This window comes from Rhinolophus hipposideros (assembly GCF_964194185.1).
Source record: "Rhinolophus hipposideros genome assembly, chromosome: 7".
Lineage (NCBI taxonomy): Eukaryota > Metazoa > Chordata > Mammalia > Chiroptera > Rhinolophidae > Rhinolophus > Rhinolophus hipposideros.
In genome coordinates this window covers 97042031-97065552 of record NC_138053.1, presented here as the reverse complement: position 1 = coordinate 97065552, position 23522 = coordinate 97042031, and the positions used below count along the sequence as shown (strand labels likewise).

The window sequence follows — 23522 nt, the reverse complement described above, 5'->3', positions numbered from 1 at the left end:
CAAATTGGGGGAGGTGGGTTGACAGTGTGTACCCCTTAGATGGTTGGATTCCTTTTATCCAGTTTTCCATAGCACAGAGCCATAGCACAGAGCCAGCTCATGCTCAGAGCTCTTAATTTAACAAGAAACCAGTGTAGGTGAGAGGCTGGGGACGGGGTAGGAAGGTGGAGACAAGGGGTGATGGAGGCGTGGGAGCCAGTGGGGGCCAGAGAAGGCAGGGGCTGTGATGCAGGAAGCAGGAACGCCAGCCATGGAAGTGAAATGCTGAAGTGCAATGCGCCAGCCTTCCAGCAACCCTGGTATGGATGCTGGATTTTACCACAGACCCTCCAGAAAGTGTGTTTTATGAAATACACTTAGTTTTCTGTTTGTTTGGTTTTTTTTGAATTTTATTAAATGTATTGAGGTGGCATTGGTTAGTAAAATTATATAGGTTTCGATTGTACACAATTGGCCTCTCGTCTGTTTTTTCATCCATACGTCAGGGTTGATGATAGCAGAGCCCACCTAGTAGGGTTTCAGGGAGGGCTTTTTGATTTTGCTTTGGTTTTGGGGGAGTTTTTGTTTTGTTTTGTTTTTTATTAAATTTATTGGGGTAGGTGTGCAGCCTGTACTCTGTCCCTCACTCGCCACCGACGGCTTGCCTTGCCGCGCGCAGTCTTCTGCTTCCCCTCAGAAATGCTTCGATTACATGAAATCCTTCGCCAGATTAGGCCAGCGTCCAGGGCGCTGGCACCTCGTCTCACTCGGGCGTATACCAAAGACGTAAAGTTTGCTGCAGGTGCCCGAGCCTTAATGCTTCAAGGTGTGGACCTTTTAGCCGATGCTGTAGCCGTTACTATGGGGTCAAAGGGAAGAATAGTGATTATTGAACAGAGTTGGGGGAGTCCCAGAGTTACACAAGATGGTGTGACCGTTGCAGAGTCAATTGATGTAAAAGATAAATATAAAAATATTGGCGCTAAACTTGTTCAGGATGTTGCCAATAATACAAATGAAGAGGCTGGGGATGGCACCATAGCTGCTCCTTTACTGGCACGCTCTCTTGCCAAGGAAGGCTTTAAGAAGGTTAGTAAAGGTGCTAATCCAGTGGAAATCAGGAGAGGTGTGATGTCAGTTGTTGATGCTGTAATTGCTGAACTTAAGAAGCAGTCTAAACTCGTGACAACCCCTGAAGATATTGCTCAGGTTGCTACGATTTCTGCAAATGGAGACAAAGAAATTGGCAATATCATTTCTGATGCAATGAAAAAAGTTGGAAGAAAGGGTGTCATCACAGTAAAGGATGGAAAAACACTGAATGATGAATTAGAAATTATCGAAGGCATGGAGTTTGATCAAGGTTATATTTCTCCATACTTTATTAACACAATGAGAGGTCAGCAGTGTGAATCCCAAGATGCCTATATTCTATTGAGTGAAAAGAACATTTCCAGTGTCCAGTCCGTTGTACCTGCTCCTGAAATTGCCAATGCTCACCATAAGCACTTGGTCATAACTGGGGGAGATGTTAATGGCAGGTGGCTAGTACACTCATTTCGAACAGGCTACAAGTTGGTCTTCAGGTTGTAGCAGTCAAAGCTCCAGGTTTGGGTGACAATAGAAAGAACCAGCGTAAAGACATGGCTATCGCTGTGGTGATGCAGTGTTTGGAGAAGAAGGATTGACTCTAAATCTTGAAGATGTCCAGTCTCATGACTTAGGAGAAGTTGGAGAGGTCATTGTGACCAAAGATGATGCCATGCTCTTGAAGGGAAAAGGTGACAAGGCTCAGATTGAATATGAATATGAAATACTAGTGAATATGAAAAGAGAAAACTAAATGAACATCTGGCAAAACTCTCAGAGGGAGTAGCTGTGCTGCAGGTTGGTGGGACTAGTGATGCTGAAGTGAATGAAAAGAAAGACAGAGTCACAGATGCCCTCAGTGTCACACACGCTGCTGCTGAGGAAGGCGTCGTTCTCGGAGGGGGTCCTGCCCTGCTTCGGTGCATTCCAGCCTCAGGCTTGTTAACTTCAGCTAATGAAGATCAAAAAATTGGTTATGACGCTATGCTTGGAGATTTTGTGAATATGGTGGAAAAAGGAATCATCGATCCAACTATGGTTGTGAGAACTGCTTTATTGGAAGCTGCTAGAGTGCCCTTCTGTTGACTACAGCAGAAGTTGTAGTCACAGAAATTCCTAATGAAGAGAAAGACCCTGGAATGGGTAGAATGGGAGGCGGCGCGGGAGGTGGCGTGTTCTAATTCCTAGAGCAGTGCTTTACCGTTATTAATGAGAACTGTGAGAGGGAGCTCAGGGCAGTGCTCCTCACCTGGAACTTCAGAGAAGTCAGCTGAAGGAAATGACTGGAGAAAAGGCTGGCTGCTGTTCAAGAAAATCACTATAACCATCAGTTGCTGGTTTCAGCTGACAACATACAATGATTTACTGCTGTCATTGTCCATGCCTATGGATAATTTATCTTGTATTTTGGAATAAAAAGACATTTGTACGTTCCTGATGACTAAGTGCAAGAGCCATGTACCAATGTACGGCTTTCAGCTTAAATCACTGGGGCATTTTTACTACTATTCTGTTAAAATCAGGATTTTAGAGCTTGCCATCACCCGATGAGAAATTAAGAAGCAGCCCTTCTGTGGAGAGTAAGAATAACATGTACAAAGTAGAAAAATATCCAATTATGTGACAACATTTGTGTAATAAAAATTTATTTTAAAGTTTTTTAAAGTTAAAAAAAATTATTGGGGAAGCATTAGTTAAGGCAATTATATAGGTTTCAAGTATACAATTTTATAATACATCATTGTGTGTTCACCACCCGGAGTCAGTTCTCCTTCCATCACCATACATTTGACCCCCTTTTCCCTCTGACCACCTCCCTGGCCCCTTGCCCTCTGGTAACCACCATACTGTGGTCTGAAGAGTGTCGGGAGCACGTGGTGTGCAGCTTTCGGGAGTGAGTGACCCATTCGGCATAGCTGCTTTCTGTCAGGAAGTGAACACAGGCAGGAGGTGTGGGCAGTGGGGTTCTCATCTCGCTGGTAGCTGTCAGTCCGCTGGTTCTCCTGACTGCCCAGGGGCTCTGCTCTCCCTGGAGGAGAGGAAGACCGGGCCTCTGCCTCAAACCCTCATCCTCAGGCGTCCCTTCTTTCATTCTGACTCCCAGCAGCAGGAAGGCTCCGTGTCCCCAGGGCCCCGACCTTCCTTAATCAAGGCCGGGGCAGGATGGAGGCAGCCTCAGCATGCTGGGTGGCAGCAGGGTCCCACCCCAGAACAGGAGGGCCACAGGGGGTTAACAGGCAGACTGAAAAACCAGGGGGGTGCTTGGGGAAGAAGCTGATCCTCATCCTTTCCAAAATGTGTTCCAAGAAGAAGGGGCAATATGGTGCCTTGAGGAAAGTCAAGGGTGTGGGGAAGAGGCTTGGCTGGGTTCTGACCTAGGAGGTCAGGCTGGGTGGGAAAACACCACCGTCTCCTGTCAGCCGCTCAGGGTGGAGCAGACTGCTGTCCTCGGTAAGAAGGCCGGTTGCTGAGGCCAGTGAGGTGAACACGTGTTTGTCCAACGGAGCCAGGTCCAGGGAGAAGCGTTTACGCCGATGACAATGCCTCACTCACTGTATGGGTCATCCAGTGAGCGTGCCGTGGTACCAGGGCCAGGCGGTGTGCCCGTGGGACTTTTCCAGAACTCCGCACGGAGGCAGCTGGAATTAGCTCACCACAGAAAACATGGAAGGAGTGGCTGTTTTGTGCTAAAGAAGCGTTTCAGCCGTGAAAATGGAACACAGTGTCCTTGGCTTGGCCTGTCAAAAGCAGCTTCCTTTGCATTCTGTGTCAGCAAAAATGGAACCACAGATTGCCAGTCGTCCGCAGGAATAGGGACTGTGAGTAAAGGAGTGTCTCAGGAGGGAGGCTCGCCTGCTCCCATCACACAGGAACCAGAAGCGAGAGGGGTCCACAGGACACGACGGGTGGAAGACCGGGCTCTAGCGGTGAAGGCAGAGTCGATGCACTGATCCGCTCAGGGGTAAAGCAGACTCTGTGGTACGTGTGGGATGGAGGCCGGGAGCTCCATGTTGACTGGGGTGTGGAGGGATGGAGGGGGTTCAGTGACCAGTGCAGCAAAGCCAGGGTGGCAGCAATCATGGAGTGAATGGTCAATATCTTGTTTTCTTTCTCGTATTTCCGTGATCTTTCTCCATGTTTCTGAAAGACGGTCTGGCCTTGGGGTTCAGAGTGTGGCCTCCAGTTCTGCACTGGAATCCTGTGTGACTTTGAACGCATTATTGGTCTGTCTGTGCCCGTTTCTTCATCCATACCTCAGGGTTGATGATAGCAGAGCCCACCTGGTAGGGTTTCAGGGAGGGCTTTTTGGTTTTGCTTTTTTTTATTTTTTTAAGTTTATTGGGGTGACAATTGTTAGTAAAATTATATAGATTTCAGGTGTACAATTCTGTAATACATCATCTATAAATCCCATTGTGTGTTCACCACCCAGAGTCAGTTCTCCTTCCATCACCATATATTTGATCCCCCTTACCCTCATCTCCCACCCCCCTCCCTCCTTACCCTCTGGTAACGCTTTTTTTAAAAATTAAATTTATTGGGGAAGCATTGGTTAAGGCAATTATATAGGTTTCAAGTATACAATTTTATAATACATTATTGTGTGTTCACCACCCAGAGTCAGTTCTCCTTCTGTCACCATACATTTGGTGACCCCTTTACCATCTTCTATCACCTCTCTCCCCCCTTACCCTCTGGTAATCACCATACTGTTGTCTGTGTCTATGAGTTTGTTTGTCTTATTTGTTCATTTGTTGTTTTCAGTTTTATATCCCACATATGAGTGAAGTCATATGGTTCTTGACTTTTTCCATCTGACTTATTTCACTTAGTATGATAAACTCAAATTCCATCCATGTTGTCACAAATGACAGTATTTCATATTTTCTTATGGCCGAATAGTATTCCATTGTGTATATATACCACATCTTCTTTATCCAAACATCTATCAAAGGACATTTTGGTTGTTTCCATGTCTTGGCCACCATAAATAAAGCTGCAATGAACATAGGTGTACATATATCTTTACAAATAAATGTTGTTAGATTTTTTTGGTAGATACGCAGAAAAGGGACATGTGGTAATTCTATTACCATTGCTGGGTTATATGGTAATTCTATTCTTAATTTTTTGAGGAAACTCCATATACTGTTTTCCAAAGTGGCTGCACCAGTCTGCACTTCCACCAACAGTGTATGAGGGTTCCTTTTTCTCCACAGCCTCTCCAACACTTGTTATTATTTGTCTTGTTGATGGTAGCCATTCTAACTGGGGTGAGGTGGTATCTCATTGTGGTTTTTATTTGCATTTCCCTAATAGCTAGTGAAGGTGAGCATTTTTTCATATATCTGTTAGCCATTTGTTTGTCTTCTTGGGAGAAATGTCTCTTCGGGTCCTCTGCCCAGTTTTTAATTGGATTGTTTGTTTTTATTGTTGTTGAGTTGTATGAGTTCCTATATATTTTGGATATTAGCCCCTTACCAGAGGTGTTATTTTCAAATATCTTCTCCCATTCGGTTGGCTGTCTTTGTGTTTTGATGGTTTCTCTTGCTCTGCAGAAGCTTTTAATGAGTGTGTTCAGGGCCCATCCTGGCACACAGTAAACACTCGACAGAGCCGCCATGACGGCCTCCAGTGCAGCTAACGCAACCCACTAGGGGCCAGCTGCTTAAGCAGAAGTATTAGTGGAATCTCCAAAAACATTTTTTGAAATGATTATCCGATATCATTTAAATTTTTAGCCAAAAGTTCCTCTTTTTTCTGCTTGCTTCTTCCAAGAAAATGCAATCTGTCTCAAAACAGAATCAATAATTGCTAGAACTTTCTTTAAAATGTAGAGGGAAGAGATGTTTATGTTTTGCAAACATCAAAAATTTCCATGACCTGTGCCTTTGGTGCTGCCAGTGGCTTGAGAAAGCTTTTATGATGATGTTGAATATTATCCAAGTTGACACAAAACTGATGCTGGTTTTGTCATCCTAAGAGGTTTCACAAGTTTAAGAGCAAATATCTGAGGACATTTATGACCTAATACTTGATAAAATATTTTAGAGACTGTAATAGACTGTGTGTGGTTACATAATATTTCTCAATGGAAAATTCTAAAATGTCCCAGTAAGGAAACATTCCTTCTTGAGTGAAATGGCTTTACATCCCGGGCATTACTCTTCTACTTTGCCCTGATGAGAGTTATTGCCATAGGAGAACTAGTCTGTGGCCCCATCAGGGGAGGGAGCTGGACTGTGGCCATTTATACTCATTGATTCACTCACTCACTCATTCATTCACGCACTGCCCCACCCAGCAGGCCCCCCGCTAAGCGCAGTGCCTCTCATTCACCTGGCCTACGAGCCTTACCTGCTGTCTCCAGCAACGCGCACAAGGTCTGTTGGGTGGCAGGTACTTCACAAATCTGTGGAAAACACAGGTTGTGGTTTGGGGACTTTTTTATTATTAAGCTGCACTTTTTTAAAGAACCGGATTTTTCTTCCATGCGCAGAGATGGCTAAAAAGGAAATCAAGAGTTTTTGAAGTTCTGACTTTATATAAATCCAGCGAACATCACACTTTGAGCAGACCTTTGCCCGGTAAGGCCGATGCTTTCCAGGCATTCCCTGGTCACCCTGCAGTCAGATCCGCTAGCCGCACCCCTCCCCGATGCCTCCCACCAACACCGCCTGGCCTGGCCCACCCCCTGTGCCGGCACATTCTCCTCCCATTGCCGGAGCCCCCCACCGGCCCGCCGTGACCCCTCCAAGGCATCGCCTGACACAGTGTTGCCCGCAGGCTCTCCCGTGCCCACTTGGTAGTGCGCGTCTTGCCACCGTGCACACCAGGCCAGTGATGTACCCGTCCCCACGGGCTCCCCCCACACTGCAGGTGTCAGTGGTATGCGACTCACAGTTATGTGACTCACACGTGGAGACCGAGGGGCAGGCAGCGCGACTTGCTCAAAAGCCTGTGGCTGGTGGGCAGAGCGGACGCCGGGCGTCGCTCCCTGGCGTCTCTCCTTGTGGGCTCTCAGCCACACCCGTCGTTTGGAGCCCCTGATGGGAGAGCTCCAAGCACTCCATCCAGCAGCCTCCAGCCCCACTGTGTGCCGGGTTCACCTCGAGCCCGGACCACCCAGAGACTCAGTGTCTTATCCAGACACCTGCTTCCTCCCCCATCAGAAATGGATGCCCTGGGTCCCCTGCCCCTTAATGACATCCCTGCTGGCCTCAGCCCCTTTCTCTCCACCCCCATTGCCTCTGCCCCAGGCCAGGCCTTCACCCATCTTCTCTGGACCATGACAATAACTTAACTGGCCAGCACCCCTCCTGGCAGCCACCTGCCTCCCAAGTGACCCATCTCAAAAGACAACCTGGCCCGATGCTCTGCCACCTCCAGCAAATGTCCAGATGCCGCAGGAGGGGGTTGAAGACCTTCCTGTCAACATTACCGCATGTAGTGGGGGCAATCGTGACCCCAAAAAGATGTATTAGAGTTGTAACACTCCCTTTGCAACCCATGAACGTGCCCTTATCTGGGGTCTTTGCAGATGTCAAGTTCAGATGAGGTCATCCTGGAGTAGAGTGGGCCCTAATGCAACGACTGGAGTTCTGGTAAGAAAAGAGAGAGTTGGCACAGACCCAGAGAGACACACAGGGAGGAGGCCATGTGAAGGCAGAGAGCAAGCTGACTTGTCTACAAGTCAAGGCACAGGGACAATTGCAGTAAACCACCAGAAGCCAGGGGGCAGCATGGAGCACGTTCTCCCCTTCAGCCTCCAGCAACTGCCCGGCTCACACCTGGGATTTGGAATCCTGTCCTCCAGAGCCAGGAGAAGATCCATTTCTGTTGTTTTAAGCCACCCACTCTGTTCCCACAGCCCCAGGATCTAGCATGCTTCCCATCCCCACCTCCTCCCTCTCTCTCCTCCCAGAAGCACCTCCCCGAGCTCCTCCTGGCCTCCCTTCCTGCTTTCTGGCTGGATTATGCCCCTTGTCTTTTGAATCCAGCTCCTGAACACCTCCTCCAGGAAGTCTCCCCTGCCTGAAAGGAGCCCAGCACACATTTGAAACCCGTATTGCAGAGGTTGTGCTTTGTGAGTGCTGCTAGACTAACAATTACACTCCCAAGTAGCTGCTCTGTGATTCAGCCCAGGAAATGAGTGTAGGAAGCTCAAAACTTTACATGAGCCGTCAGGAAATTCTAACTATGTTTAAAGGAGCAGAACTGTAATTATAGGCAAGTGGAACACAAAATGTCACAAGAGTATGTTTTAAAGGAAAATGTAAGAAGAAAAATCTAATCAAGGGAGAACTATAGAATGAATATATTTGTGCCAACTTGTTAAAATAGACATTACTGAGAAATTAGCCACATAAATGTGAAATATTGGATTTGCATGAAGATATTTTTCAGAGTGTACACATGTGTCTGTGAGTGTGTGTGTGTGTGTGTGTGTGTGTGTGTGCTGGGGTGGGGAGTGCAGAATTCAGCAGACCTGGCTTCGAATCACTACTCCAGCATTTCCTGACTGTGTGACCTTGGGCAACTTACTTAACCTCTCTGAATCTCAATTTCCTCATCTGTAAAATAAGCAAATTCAGTATCTTATCTGACATTCTTAGTGATACTGTGAAGCGGATATTATCCGCACTTATAGAGGAAAGTACAGAGGGTCACAGGAGTTACACTGAAAGTTCCCTTAAAGTCCAGAATCCAGGAGACTGGACCTTGGAAAGAAGAACGGGAGCCAGTTCAACAGTAGCATGGCCGTGGACCATCAGGGGCCGTGTGGATGCACCTCAGGGGAATCTCAGCGAAAAAGGCCCAGCCACCCTGGCAGAACCAGGAAATGTAAGGCATCATTTTCAAACTCAGTGTTTCGCGGGGTGATATTGAAGCAGCCAGTCCGAGCAGGGCATCTGTGAACTGTAAACTGGGTGCAGGGGACCCCAGAAGACACCGCCGCTCTCGATGGACAGCTGCGAGCACTGAAGGCTGTGCGACTCCGGCTGGCTGACACCAGGCTCTGTGTCCCGGACAGACTAAGTGCTGGGGCGTCATGTTCATAATTCTTCCCGGGACGAAACGGCAACAAAGAGCGGTCTGTTCGTTTGGGCTTTTGTCTGTTGTTTTTTGTAACAATTGGGACTTTCACAAAGAATAGGCAACGTATGCATTCGTGCCAAAAGCAGCAGAATATTCCAAGATTATCATGAGCTTGTATTTGTCTGGCTGCTTTTACTTCAGAATTCTCAAATCACCATAAATTTCCAGTATTATAGAAAAGAATGATCAGGATGTTTAAATTTGCATTTTATGCAAACATATATATCTCTCCCTTGATATTTGCTCTTAGTACACAGACATCGAAGCCGATGTTTCTACACAGATGCATTTGCGGATGTTTAATGAAGTGACTTTGGACTTGGATCTCAGCCCATGGTGATGCTGATTATACATGGATTAGCTCTTGGTGGTCCCTTTTTGTCCAGTACAACTGCACCACATAAGCAGTGTGGGAAGTTATAAAATTAAAACTAGGAGTCATATCCTCGTGAGAGGTGGGGAACTTTCTAGACGGCAGTGGATGGCGGTTTCCTGTCTTCTCTTCCAGTCTTCACCTTTTAGCAGCTCATTTGCTGTGAACCAAGCAGTACGTCAGAACAAGTGGTACCGCCCTTGGTCGGCAGATGGACGGGTTCATCCAGGGATGTCCTGAGGGCAGAACACGACTGTGCCTCTGGATTTCTGACTCCTCACCGGGGTATCAGGCTAGTAGCCACTGGTGAAAAGGAGCCATACGCTCTGAATTTTAAGTATGTAAGACACTCTTCCATTCCCAGATCCTAGTGATCGGGAACCATTTTCCCTGTGGAATCTGAGGGCAGTCCAGCTCTTGCCACCGGAGTTGTCAGTGGGTTGTCAGAGAAAGCTAAGACTGAGTGGACCTTGCCTGCCAGCGGCCACACTGGGTAACTGCTGCCCTCAGTGCCTGTCCAAGGGAACAGGTATGTGACGTAACCCAGGGAGGCCTGGCTCTGACTGAAGTCACTTTGTAGCACAGACAACACATGCCCACAGGTGTGCTATAACAAAAATATCATGTGTCAGGAATGCAGAGGGCACGTTCAGAGACAATTGTTAGTGAAAGTTCATGGACAGCAGGAGAACATTGGGAATAGTATGCATGCAATTGCTAGTGGAGGAAACTCAGCCAAGTCTTTCAGGGGTGTTTGCACCCCAGCAGCAAAATGCATGCATGAGACACTCAGGAAGACCAGCAGAGTTCCCAGGAAGAAGGGAAGTCAAGTGCCAGGAAATGTGCCCCAGGGGCTAAGAGCGAGTTTCAGTTGCTTTGCCATGGAGAGGCGTCATGAAGAATGAGGTTGGAATATTGGGAGTGACAACAGGTCGGTCTGATTGAGGGTCCACCGCTGCCCAGACTCCGGGTACTCTTCAGTCTGCTCACTCCCTCTGAGGCCAAATAAACATCATTTCCCAGGGCTCTCTGGAAGGGTGGCCTGAGACGGCGGTCATATTAGCTGTGTCTTCTGGCTCCTTCTCTGGTGGTCGAGAGCCTGCTATACCCATCCTAACATGAATCAGACCCTCTGGTCTACTGCAGACCCAAATGCTCCATCTTCAGACCAGAACACAGCTGGTCACTGGGGGGGGGGACATGTGAGGGGCTGTGGACCTTTCCTGGGGCCCCCACATCTGCTGGGATTGTGGTGAAAGCACTGGCACCTCACCTTTACCCCTCACTCAGGACAGGAGGACAGCATTCCCCCTCTATGACAATGGCTCCACCTTCTGCTCAAGAAATGCCTCCCCAGTGACATGACTTCCAAGAAATTCACTAATCACTCCTGGGCTTGAATTTTAAAAATCAGATTTTTAAAATGACTGTAAGTATACTCATCTATGTATATAAACATAGATATCTACTGTTATGGAAGGAACTGAAAGTTATAATTAAAGGCATTCTTTGGTGGGAGGGAAGGAGTTAGAACAATGTTTGCTTGCAGGCAGCTGGGATGCGCTTTCCATAAAGCTGGCCCTCCTCCCGGGAACCAGCAGAGGTTGCTTTTCCGCATCACATTCAGGGGGAGCCGTGGATTTGTGAAGACATGAGCCTGTGGGCCTCCCTTGCCCTCCCCTCGCCAGCCCTGGACTCCTCCATCCGTGTTGTAGCACAGCCGCGATGTCCCGAGTCTCTGCCCTGGTCACACAGATCCAGGCCTCAGGAACGCCCGCCACTCGGCGTGTTTTAACAAAGACCGTGGGAAACCATCCCTCCTGGGGCTCTAACCTGATTTCTCTTTTCCTCTCCCGCAGGGTCGGATCTGTAGAAAAGCGGGAAAATCAAAAAAGTCCTTCAGTCGCAAGGAAGCAGAAGCCACCTTTAAGAGTTTGGTGAAGACGCATGAAAAGTACGGCTGGGTCACCCCGCCCGTGTCTGACGGCTGATGCTTGCGACGCGACTCAGACGCTTACGCCGCCTCTCCACACACACGGACACCCACCATCTCCTCCTCCACGCTGAGCACCCCCCATCCTTTTTTACTCCAGCCGGAACTGAATCCTGAACGCCCAGAGACGTTTAAGTTATTTATGAACAGATGTGTTTACAGAGAGAGAGACAGAGGGAGCAGACACTGTTCGGGATTAAGTTTCGATCATAAATGAATGATCATCTCTCGGTCACTTTAGAACAGATGTTGAGGTAGTGACACTTCCCAGCCCACCTGCCCCTGCGCCCCGGTCACATTGCCCTTGGCTTCTTTCCATGACAGCAGCTCCGAAGAGCAGGCAGGAAACCAGAGGCTGGTGGCCTGCTGGCCCCATTTCCCTGTCGGTGACACCGTTCATCCTCCAAGGAGCCCTGTCACCGCTAGATGTGTGCTGTGCTCTGTGTCTGTTTCTCTCCCTGGCAGGGCATCGTCACTTGAAGACGTGTCTTTCTGTGGCCCCATGTGACAACATGTAGACCTCATTTGTGCTAAATGACCTTTGGCTCACGAAAACAAAAATGTAATATTGCCAGGTTCTAGTGATTTCACACAACAACTGCCCTCTTGGTTCCAATGTGCTCTCGGTGCCGAGGGGGTGGTGGGCGTCTGTCCACCGAGGGCCAGACGCCCTTACAGGAGAGGTGGGTGCTGAGGCCACATGGGGGCCCACGACGCTGCCATCGCCAGGTGCGTGCGGCTCCCTGGGGCTCAGCGCCACAGCGGGTGAGATGCGGACAGTCTCTTCCCACATCCTGAGATGCTCCTCGGACAGCGCGTTTCTGTTCCTGTCTTGTCCCAGCTGGGCAGCCCACCACCAAATGCAAAAGACAGTTTCCCATTCACTGAAGTCATCTGACTCATTTGATCACGTGTGCTAGCGACAGGGAATGCCGGAACTGCCAAAGGAAACCAAGTGATCGTCCGATGATTTGCATGACTGGGTTTATCTTCACCCCGTAGTCACTTGTGTGTCCCCCGAGGCCGGGATGCGTGAGCTCCCTCGCTGAGATCTAAAGTCCCTGTTATTTAATCTCCCCACAGGTTCATTTCTCTCTTCTGTTACGTTACTTAGAACTTTCTAAGAAACTCCATGAAATGAGGAAATACTGTTTATAATAATATGCCGGACGAGGAAACGTGTTCATCCAAGTGGAAAATCTTATTGGACACATTTTAAATAAAATCATGCATACCTGACACACTGAGTCGAGAATCCAGTCATTGTGGGCTATGCTTCCATTGAAAATATTGAATCTATTTTTAACAGTTTTAATATTTCGAATACTTGAAAAAGCATGACACCAAGGTTCAGGAAATGAGTCCGAGGGACCTATAGTTTCTGCGAAAATCCAGTGGATAAAAGTTCCCCAGAAGCAAGCAGGGAGATAAGTAGAAAGCGGAACCTGAAGGGATGATCCGGCCAAACTGAAATGGTGCCGATTGTACTTTCCCATAATGAAGGAAGGGAACTCTCCTTTGCTGATTACGTAAAATCCCAGGCAGTCTTGGCTACTACTTGCGACCTGTTCACTGTCAAGGTTGTCAGACCTGTGACCTCAGCTCAGAGAACAGGGGTGGACGCCTCCCAGCACATTTTGGCCATTGCCAAATCTGCCCTTTACTGCTGGCTTGACCATTTTACCACTTTCTTATGTGTCCCAAATATACCTGCAGCTCTGTCCAGCCGAAGCAGCAGTGTTTGAGAATGCATGACCTCCTGCTCAAGTTCCCTCTGAGTAACAATAGTCATGAAATTCAATGACAATGAACTTAAAGCGTCCATTCATCTGATCCTCTATAGAGAGTTCTCCGTCCTGGAAACCTGACATTTAGTGAGTGGTCTTTAGACTCTTGGCTATTCGTTGTAATGGAAGCACACTGTGGATATTAAAGCTCTAGGACAGAGACAGCTTGCTAGGGAAGGCACCTGAGTTTCTTTCTTTCCAGATAGTTTCTTCTTCTAATGTAAAATGAAAGGTAACTTCCTTGAAGGAACCCTGTGTAAGTATTAGGACCAATCTCCAGATGTCCCGAGCTGGGTCACCTCCATGCTATCTGTCAGCTCGTTGAACAGTTGTTTCCGGGGACGCCACCCTCGAGATGCAGCCCGGAGGGTCCTTACAACCTAAGAAAGGGCTGGCCTGCTGTCCACAGCAATAGGAGGCATTTGGCTCAATTTCTACCTCTCCCTCCACCATGACTTGGATCTCTTTTGCATGGCATTTTCAGAAGGTTCATTAGAAACGGGAAGTTATAGAAGAAATACTCTTTGGTGAAAGAAATACTTGAGTCGGTAAGACTTGTCATTTTTAAAAGCGGTGGGGAATAACTGAAAATTCGACTGTTGCTTTGACACAGGCGGCAGCAAGACCTCCCTTCCTGGTGGCTGGACACTTACAGGCAAACATGGCGGTGCTGGTCAGATAGCCAGCCCTTCTGATGCCCCCACGGTGGGTCGTGCCGGCCTCCAGGCTCAGCCCAGCCTTCACAAGTGTGCACCTGCCTGCAAGGCCCAGTGTGGGAGGGATTAGACCCAGACCCAGCAGGTTCCCACACAGGCCAAGAAGGTCCTCCCTCTCCAGAGAGGTAGCAGGGCCGTAATTGAACGGGACGGAGATCCGCGTCCCATCCGCTCTACACCCCTACTTACCATCAGGAATTCCAATCCACCCAGAGGTCAGAGCCAAAGGGAGAAAACAATACAAGTGTATGTGCACTTCCCAGCCTCCCAAAACTCCTTTCCATCCACTGCTTTCCCTGGACTCATTGCTTTGTCCCTGGTAGCCCCTGCCCACTGCAGGCCACCATGGATGGGACCTGCATGTGCTTTACAGGCTTTCTGGAAGATCAAGGTTACTTGTGCCTCACGGAGGTCTATGTGAGCAGCAATGTTACTGCCCAGTTCCACACGTGCACACACACACACTTACATGCACACACATGCACATACAAACACATACACACATACACACAGGTATACACACACATACAGAGGGTGCCAAAAAAACATATACACATTTTAAGAAAGGAAAAAACTGTATTAAAATTATAATACTTGATATATGCCAATAACAAAAGATGAATACAAGTCGTGGTTTTTTTTGGCACCCCTGGTATTTCCTAGAAGGCTCACAGGCTCAAAAAATCCATATCTCAGAAAAAACAGGGTTTAGGCCTAAATTTTCAGCTCCAAAGTTCACTCCGTTTATCGAAATTTGATCTTATTTTTTGAAAGGAAAGTCTGTAGACTAGTGAAAAAGACCAAGGCTAGAAAGCCAGATGCCCACCGCTTGAGCCTCAGTTCCCTTGGCTGTAAAACTCTTCCCAGGTTGGTATGAGAATTGACCTACATGTGAGGAAAAGTGCTTGGGAAACTAAAATTTGTCCTATGATCTTTACATGTCATCTTTATTTTATCGAGAAATTTATATTCACACAGGCTTTGATTAGAACACCCTTGGATGAAGGCTCAGAAAGTTGAAATATAATTCCCTTGTAATCACATACTGGCTTGCTCTCTCCTATCCCCTACTTCACGTCAGTCAACCAAACGTGCTGACCACCCCTCCACTCAGTCAGATTTAGGGCATGCAGACTGTGAGATACGTCTCTTTCCCTGGAGGAACTTATAAGACAAGAAACACACATAGGAACCAGCAACAGGTTGAGACCAAAGTTGAGACCAAAGACCCATAAATGCTGAATGGCAGGGCAGGTAGGGTAGAGTTGTGCAAACGCAGGCTACCTAACTGATAACTGGGGAAGGTTTCATGGAGTAAGTCAGGTTGGAGCTACGTCTGGGAAGAGGAAAGAAGGACAGGTGTAGAAATGGGGGAGCTGAGGAGGCCCTGGAGGGAGGACTGGGCAGGTCTTTGCCACTTCTCACCTGCACGGAGCCTGTCTGTAGATCTGATTTCAGGAGGCAGGACGGAGTCCAACTGCACAGCCTAACAGGGCGCATGGGGCTGGCCCCTTACCTAAGAATTATATTCCAGTGTCTTATCTGAACCCACCTAATGGCATACAACCTGTTAATGGAATTTGCTTTCTGGAAGGGCAGAACTAGCTTGCTAACTCAGAGGAGGGTAGACCCACTGACTCTGGGAGGTCACTTTCTCGAAAATCATACACTCTACAAGAGGAGGAAACAAGCCCAGAGAAGGTGGGTGGCCTTTCCAAAGTCAACTGGAGGAACTCAGCCCAGGCCTGTCTCTAGCTGGCACTTGCTGGTTTGCCCATGGACCATTCGGCAATTCCCATGGCCCACACCCAAGCACATGCTGTTTAGCCCACTGCTGAGTTAGTGGAGCTACAGCTCTTTCAAGCTGGCTGGGAAACATCCGAACTGAGCCATTAATGTGTCTAAAAGAAATTGGTGCAAAGGCAGAGTTTTCACTCCCGATTGGCACTTAGACCTCATCCACAGGATCACAATCAGTCTTTGTTTTCCCTGCTAAGACATTTAACTAGTACACAGCTCTGTTCCTTGGCCTTATGCTACATTCTACCTTGTCCTTCTGATTTTAACAGTCTCCAATTTACGTAGTACTGAATAGCCCTCAGTCCCACCTGAACTGAAGGACGCGCCCAACGAACTTAAAAGGCCAAACACAGTTGACATGCGGGAAGGTTACACAATGTTAGTTAGCTTTGTTGCAGAAGAAACACAAGAGCCCACTGTGCTGGCCAAAGAGACATAATCAAGGCAGAGTATTTGAACAGGGTGTGTGCAAAGGAATCTACAGGTCATAACAGGGCTAGACACATGGCAGAGTGAACTGGGGCACTTGGCTCCACGGTCAACCTTGTGGGTCAGTAAGGCAGTGCGCGGTGAGGGAGTAAACACCTGCACTGCTTCCCACTGTGGAGTCACTCTGGTGCTTCCCCATTTCTCTACTGGAGGCAAATTAAGTAGTGTCCTCCTTCGTAAACATGCACTCACTTTGTAGATCTCGGGCCATCACTGGTAATGACACTAATGGAGCTAAAATAGAGCTGCTGTAACCTGAGGTGCCTGGTTCCATTCCTGCCCGCCTCCACAACTGATGCGATTTTATTTCTTGAAGGCTGTCACCATTGTGACCAGGGAAGGCTGTGGGCTTCTGTGAGCTTCCAGGCTGTCACAATTCACACTGAGGCTTTGGTGTATACTCTTTCCAAAGTTCTCCTCGTCTGTGGTCCTCAAACGGAGAGGGGGGAAATTGTACGCACCATAAAATAAGTAGAAAAGAAATGTTGACTACTGGACGGGAGTGAATGCACGAGTCAAGTAATCTAGAGGCACTGTCCTTTCGGGAAACACGATGACTCTGAAAAGCAAGACTTTAAAACCAAGAAATGTCTATCCACGGGATGCGTGTTGCATTCTTGCATGGTCTATGTTCAGTGTTTGTTGGAATTCTCTTGGTTTTCCAGAAGCATTACCCTCTGTGGTCGTTGTGGGCAGCTTTGTGTCACATGGTGCCCTCTGACCTTTTGTGCTTTGATTTATTTGTGGTTTAAAGCATGTCATGGGTATTCTCTATAAAAGTCAATGAAAATGTAACTGAACCAAATCTAATTAACCACCAGTGTCTTTTAGATTTCTTCTTCAGCTTACATTTGCATTAGAAAGATGTGTAAACGTGTTCGCTAAAAATTCCCATTAAAAGTTTCTCAACATAATTGAAATTGCACGTTTTGCACAACATGGCTGTCTAAACTAATACTGATTTACCGGAATACTTCTCTGGAAAACTGTGATAGGGCAGTAATTCTGCAAAGTGACACGTTTCACATCCCTAAGCTCAGTTATTTAAAAGGTACTTCAACTAACTTTTCACACTAGTATATACGTTGGCTTTCTGTTTTTATTTTAAAGTGTTTATCAGAGAAATTTCTCCACCCGTGTGTCACTATTTGAAGTTGTTCCCCAATCAAGAGCACATTTTTCATTTAAAACCTGCAACTGTGATGATTTCGTATTCAGTAGATACAGACTTTGAAATCAAACAGCCTTGAATTCCTTCTGTCTCTTACCACATGTGGATCAGGAACTTAGCCTCCAAGACCCCCAGTTTCCACTTCCCACAGCAAACTTAAGAGTTAATACCTCCTTCTAAGGGGTCGCTGGGACAAGACAGGCAATAAGTGGGAATCGTGAAGCCCTGTGCCTGCATGTAGCTTATTGTCAACACATGATTTTGGAAATAACAAGGAGACTGATCTGGACCGCCAAATTGGCCACGTGGGTTGGCTGTAAGGGTCTACTTCCGGTTGTTTATTCCATCCCAGGTGAATGCATCCTTTCGTCCAGTCGAAGGCATGGAAGATCCACTATCAATAGGGTGCTGGCTATAAGTGTCTCTTGGGCGATAGAGATGGATGAGTGTCCAGTCACACACTCTCCCCAGAGTGTATCTAATCCCAGCTGGGCGGGAGTGTTGGCTGCAGTGACTCAGGTAGTCTGTGTCCAGACACATAGTTTTATTAAAGCAAAAGTAAAAGAGCCCACAGGATTGGACCTGGACCCTACCACTAGCAATGCAACATGTGGTCTCTGTGTCCGTAGGACAAGGGCCGGTCAGAACTACACAAAATGCATGCTTGTGAGCTTGCATTGTCTGTCACTGAAGTGTTTGTCTTAGAGAGTTTAATTTCCATTCCAGACTAAGTGCTACATGTTAATGGAAACAAGTTATTTTTACTTACACACAGGGAAATGGTAGCCATGTTGATGTAGATGGATGCGCAATCTGTTTGCAAAAATGGAGCTAAAGTCACCTGTTCAGCCTTCCATGCGGCTCATGTGTAACTGTGGGTCAGGGTATGGTGAGTCTTGAAAATGTGACTTGTTTGTTTGTTTGTTTGTTTGTTTAAACGTATCTTAGAGCATTTGTTAAAATATTTTTTTTTAGTCATGAAAGTTTTTCTAATAAATAATTTGAAGGTTAAATCCAATCAAATAATTCTGAACAACATGAATAAACTTTCCCACAGGGAACAACGCCTGCCTTTTTTTCCCCCTACATCTGCAAAGTTTTTGATTTCTCAATGACCTTTTAGAACTATCTGCTCCTATTGTCTCCATAGGCAATGCTTCGAGGTGGAATTAGTGGGCAGTACTATGCCAGGCTTGTAGGGAGGAAATGAACATTTAAAGCATAATTGATTTTTCTAATCTGATTTTACCTCAATAGGGTCAATTAGTTTCCTGTGTCTCCTAAACATTGCATTAAGGCAATCCTGAAACAACTTTTAAATCTCTGACTCCAAAGACTATTTGCAGCTACAACTTTTCAGAGTTTTAAATAATACAGAACATTTTGCATTTGACAGTACTTATTTGTGCTGAATTCTGTGTACACACATACACACACACACACACCACCTGATTCCTGTAATCTTATTCTCATTGTTTCAAGGGTTTGCTTCTCTCTTTACTCTAGTTTCTACATTTCATGGTGCCGCTTGTTCATACAACACAATTAATTTCTGAAACAACACACAATGCCACGCAATGCTGCCTACTCCGTTCTCCACTCTCCTGTCGTCTGGAGCCTCGGCATCTGACCCCGCCACGGGGGAATGGATGCTGCTTTGGGTAAATGATAGCTTGCAGCTTGCTAAAATTTGCTGCAGCAAGTTAGCGTTGGAAACAAGAGCTCTGACTTCTAATCTCCAATTATTTATTTAACAAATGACCTGGAAAGGGCCTCCAAGATCACTGGAAATGACCCTGTCATTTCATTTGGTTCAGTCTGCCCAGGCTGACTCCTCAGCTCAGAGCCGGTTCCAACAGGTTTCCTTCCCGTCACATAGAACATTCTAAAACCAGTCTATTCCAATGAGCTCTAATAGTGAAAGGATTCTTCATGACAAGGAAAGTACAACCTAGAGACCCCATTTTACAGAAGGGTGTTTGAAGGCACATGAAGTTACATTCAGAGCCCAGTGTCCTCGTATAATCTGTTATAAAGCTGGGGCCAGAAATGGGGGCCCTGTTACTTCTAAACATGTTGCCTTAGAGTAGAAAATATATCCACGTACTCAGAGGCCTGTGATGCGTCTAAGAACTGGGCACTATCTTGGAACATGAAGAGAAAAAACCATATACATACTAGTGGGTTGAGTAGCGCAACCCAAAAATATATGCCCAGTTCCTCACTCTTGGAACTTGTAAATAGTGTTTGTCATTCTCAGGGCCACAGTCTGTCCCCACCTGCTGGCCAGAATCCAGCCCCGTGCTCAGCTCTGCTCTGCCTGACTTGTAGGTGCTGTAACGTCTGGCGAGGGTTAACTAGAAAGAGAACGTTTTAATTAGAGCGAGACAGGGCCCAGGAATGAGGACGGAGACACTTTGCGTCATCCCCTTTTCTGAGGATGGCAGCTTTGAATGGCATGTGCCAACGTGTGGGTGATTCTGGGAGGGGTTAATTACTGTTCTTCTCAAAGCTGACCCAGGCCTGGACTCCACAAGCCACTGAGCGGTATGTGAAATAGTCAAACTGCTGTGGGGTCAAATTCTGTCCCCACGATGGCGAGGGGCAGACGCGCCTCCCCAGGGGGGCCTGGCTCTGGTGGGCTCCACTGGGAGCATGATCCCGGAGACCATGCTGCCCAGAGCCCTTGGGTGGCTGTATTTGCTGCAAAGGGACCTGCCCACAGGAGGACACGTGCCTTCCAATCCCCAGCCTAAAACAGAAGACGGCACTTCTACACCACAAATAGAACAGGAGGCAGCCACACAAGCAGGACCTGTGCAAAAATATCCATCTAGATTAGAGCTCACCCTGTAATTCTCTTTCTCTCTCATTTGGAGAACTACATTCTTTTTTTTCTTTCAAAAGCTTCCTTTCCTTCCCCATAATTCTGAATGTGGGGCGGAACATGCTTCCTACATGTCTCTGCCTCGCTCAGCTCTTCTCCCCAGAGCCAGGGAGCAAGAGTGGGGACGGCCTTGTCAGAGCTGCCAGTCTCGGGCACGACCCCTTGTCCTAGGGCTCCCACCTCCCCCCACATCCACATCCTTCTTCCCAGGATTTTGCCCACTTGGTTACATTAAATTAGTTACTGAGTTACCTGCTGCTGTGTAAATTGTCGGGAGTTTATATGGTGCTCATTTATCATTGGCTCAGTTTTAATTTCTCTTTCCTTCACGTGGCTGCATCTAATTGTTCTTTAATCTAATTGTTCAGTGTGTGCCCCTGAGACCAAGCTCTCCAACTTAATGTTAGGGATGTGGAGTATTATTGGTGTCTATTTTTTCATGTTCCCCTCAAGGCCTCGTGCACCAGATTGGGGCTTTCAGAGAATGCCTGGGGACTGGTGGATTGAGTTGTACAACGGGCTTCCAGAAACTAAGCTTTGCCACAAGATGCTGGGACAAGTCAGGTGCCCGGGGCCCGGCCCGAGGTGGCCCTGAACGAGGTTTGAATGGATGGTTCATCAAGTGAGTGCAGTGAAGCTGCCAGAGCTCCGAGAGGCTCAGCCCTGCCCGTTGCCGGGGCCAAAGCCCAGCCAGGCTCACCCGCACCTCCCAGGAGGCCACCGGGCCTCAGCAGGACGGCCAAACAGGTGTCCTCATTTTCTGTGCCCTGGGAGAAGCTCTGGGGTTGGTGGTGCTGGTGGTGCAGACAGAGGCCTGCAGCATGTAAGGCTGTGCACACCACTCTGGCAGGCCCAGGAGGGAGAGTCCTTATTTTGTTTTTCTTTTAACATTTATTGAGATGTAATTCTCACCGCATACAATCCACCCATTTACACTGCACAATCTGGTGGGGTTTGGTATATTCACAGATAAAGGCAACCATCATTGCAATCAATTTTGAAACATTTTCATCATCTCCAAAGGAAACTCTGTGTCCTCCATGCCTCACCCCACCATCCCCGCAACTCCCCAGCCCTAGGCTACCACTAACCTGCTCTCCATCTCAGTAGATGCCCTGTTCCGGACGTTTCATATAAATGGAGCCATTCAACACGTGACCTTCTGTCTGGCTCCTTTCACTCTGCATCATGTTTTCAAGGTTCATCTACATTGTATTGGGATATCCTTCCTTCTCATGGCTGAATAATATTCCATTGTGTGGATAAACCAGGATTTATTTATCCATTTGTCCACTGATGGTTGTTTCCCCCGTTTGTCTGTTATAAACAACGGCTGCTATGAACAACGTATTTGGGTTGTTTGTTGTTCTCCAGAGGAAGGTGAAATCCAAAACAGTCATTCCCGTCCCGCCACCCACACAACACCCCCCCACCGCACATGCTCATAACACCCCCACCAGGCATGGGGCTGATCCAGGGCACAGCGACAGAGCAAACCCTCGGCTGCAGGAGGTCAGCACATGGCCCCCACACTGGTGGGAGGGGCACATTTTAAGGACTGATGTCCTGTGAGGGGGCAGTGTGGCCTGTCTTCCCTCGGTGACCCCATGGGCTTTCCCAGGCTCCACCCCAGCACCAGGGTCAGAAGAGGTGCTGGGCTCTCCCTAGGTGTCTCAGGGTCAACCAGGTGAGAGGCCCTGGCCTAGCCCTGGAAGGAAGGTTCGGGATTTTGAGGGAAAGGCGTCTTGTAGCTTTGGGGCCTCTGTCAGTGAAGCAGAACTTGGGGGCCCCAAGGTTTGAGGGAGAGGGACGGGGTGGGGGGCGTTCTGCTGGAAAGTCTGACATTTGCAGCGCTGAGCATCTGATTGGGTGGGGCTGCAGCCCCACTGGGATGTCAGCAAGCTGTGCAGATCCTGCTGGGAGCCCCACTGTCCCACTGGTGTGGGGAGGGGTACAGAAATGAACACCACCGCCTCTTTCAGACTTGAAGGGGGAGGCTGCTCAGAGCACAGCCCCCTCCCTGTGGCTCCCGCTGTTTGAGGGGCCAGCTGTCCCCACAGTGACCCTCTGAGGCCTGCTCCGTTCCCTTCCCCTCCCCCCTCCCATTGCCATCATCCTGCAGGAGCAGAGTCACTCAGCTCACAGGACCTGGGGACTTGGAGTCCAGGAAGACGTGTACCCCTCCCTGCAGACTTGTGGAAACTCTTCCGGAATAACCTTTTTTAGACTGAACTGTAACTGTGGGGAGGAGCAGAGAACTGCCCAGGCTGCTGACACAGTGGTTCCCCCCGGGGGGCCACTCAGGACTAGAACTGAGTGATTTCCTGCTCTCTGGCCGGGGACACGCTCCCTGGGGAGGTGATGTTGGGGACAGGTGCTCCCCTGCCAGGGCTGTGGAGGGCAGATGAGTTGATAACCCTGACGTGGCCTAAGATAAACAGCTGACACCTCTACCTTCCCTCCCCCAGCACCCAGCACAGGGCTCTGCACACAAATGTTTGTGGAATACATAAGTTTATTGGTGTTTCTCCCTTGCCCGACAAGTTCAGTGCTTCGGAGAGCTGGTTTTCCCAGATAGAAAACTTACAGGTGTCTAATTGTGGGCTTGTAGGAACCCTGGGGCTCACCAGCACGACCCTGGCTGCCCAAGGGAGCCTTTGAAATGCTGCTGCCCAGGCCTTGCCCAGGCCCGTGAACTGAGTTCTCTGGGGGGGAAGGAGCATATGTTTAAAGGCTCCCGGGTGGCTCTAAGGTACGGTGCCAACACTGGCCATTGTACAGATGGAGAAAGTGGGATGAGGAATTTTCCCAGCCGGATGGGTCCCTCGTCCTAACTCCTGTCCAATGCTCCCCGAGCACACGCGGTACAGACCCGGGGCCGCGGTCCACCATCGCCTCCCACTCACCCTCCAGGGCCTGTGCTCCCAGGATTCACCTGTGTCTCCGGAGGCAGGTACCCAGGCGGCTGATCTCGCTGTCCCCACGCCTCTCGGGGCCTCTGCAAAGAGCCACCACACACAGCAGGGCAACGAGCAACCTAAAACCACGTAGACCTCAGGGCAACGTCGGCCCTGGTCCCGGGCAATCTGGGCGATTACAGCAGCCACTGGTCTCGTCTCACGTGCAGCCTGGGGACAG

At 48.3% G+C, this 23522-nt stretch overlaps 1 protein-coding gene and 1 pseudogene across 2 annotated transcripts in view; both read left to right on the top strand.

Annotated features, from left to right (window-relative positions):
- UBE2QL1 (ubiquitin conjugating enzyme E2 QL1) overlaps window positions 1–12773 on the top strand; it is a 39250-nt gene extending 26477 nt beyond the window's left edge. Inside the window, exon 2 of the mRNA XM_081054649.1 lies at window positions 11401–12773. Within this exon, the coding sequence (XP_080910775.1) occupies window positions 11401–11532 (132 nt within the window). The 3' untranslated portion in view covers window positions 11533–12773. The remainder of the gene's footprint in view (window positions 1–11400) is intronic.
- On the top strand, window positions 595–2249 carry LOC308499797 (60 kDa heat shock protein, mitochondrial-like; annotated as a pseudogene). The gene has a single exon. The product of its transcript is annotated as a 60 kDa heat shock protein, mitochondrial-like (transcript).
- Window positions 12774–23522: the final 10749 nt, after the last annotated feature.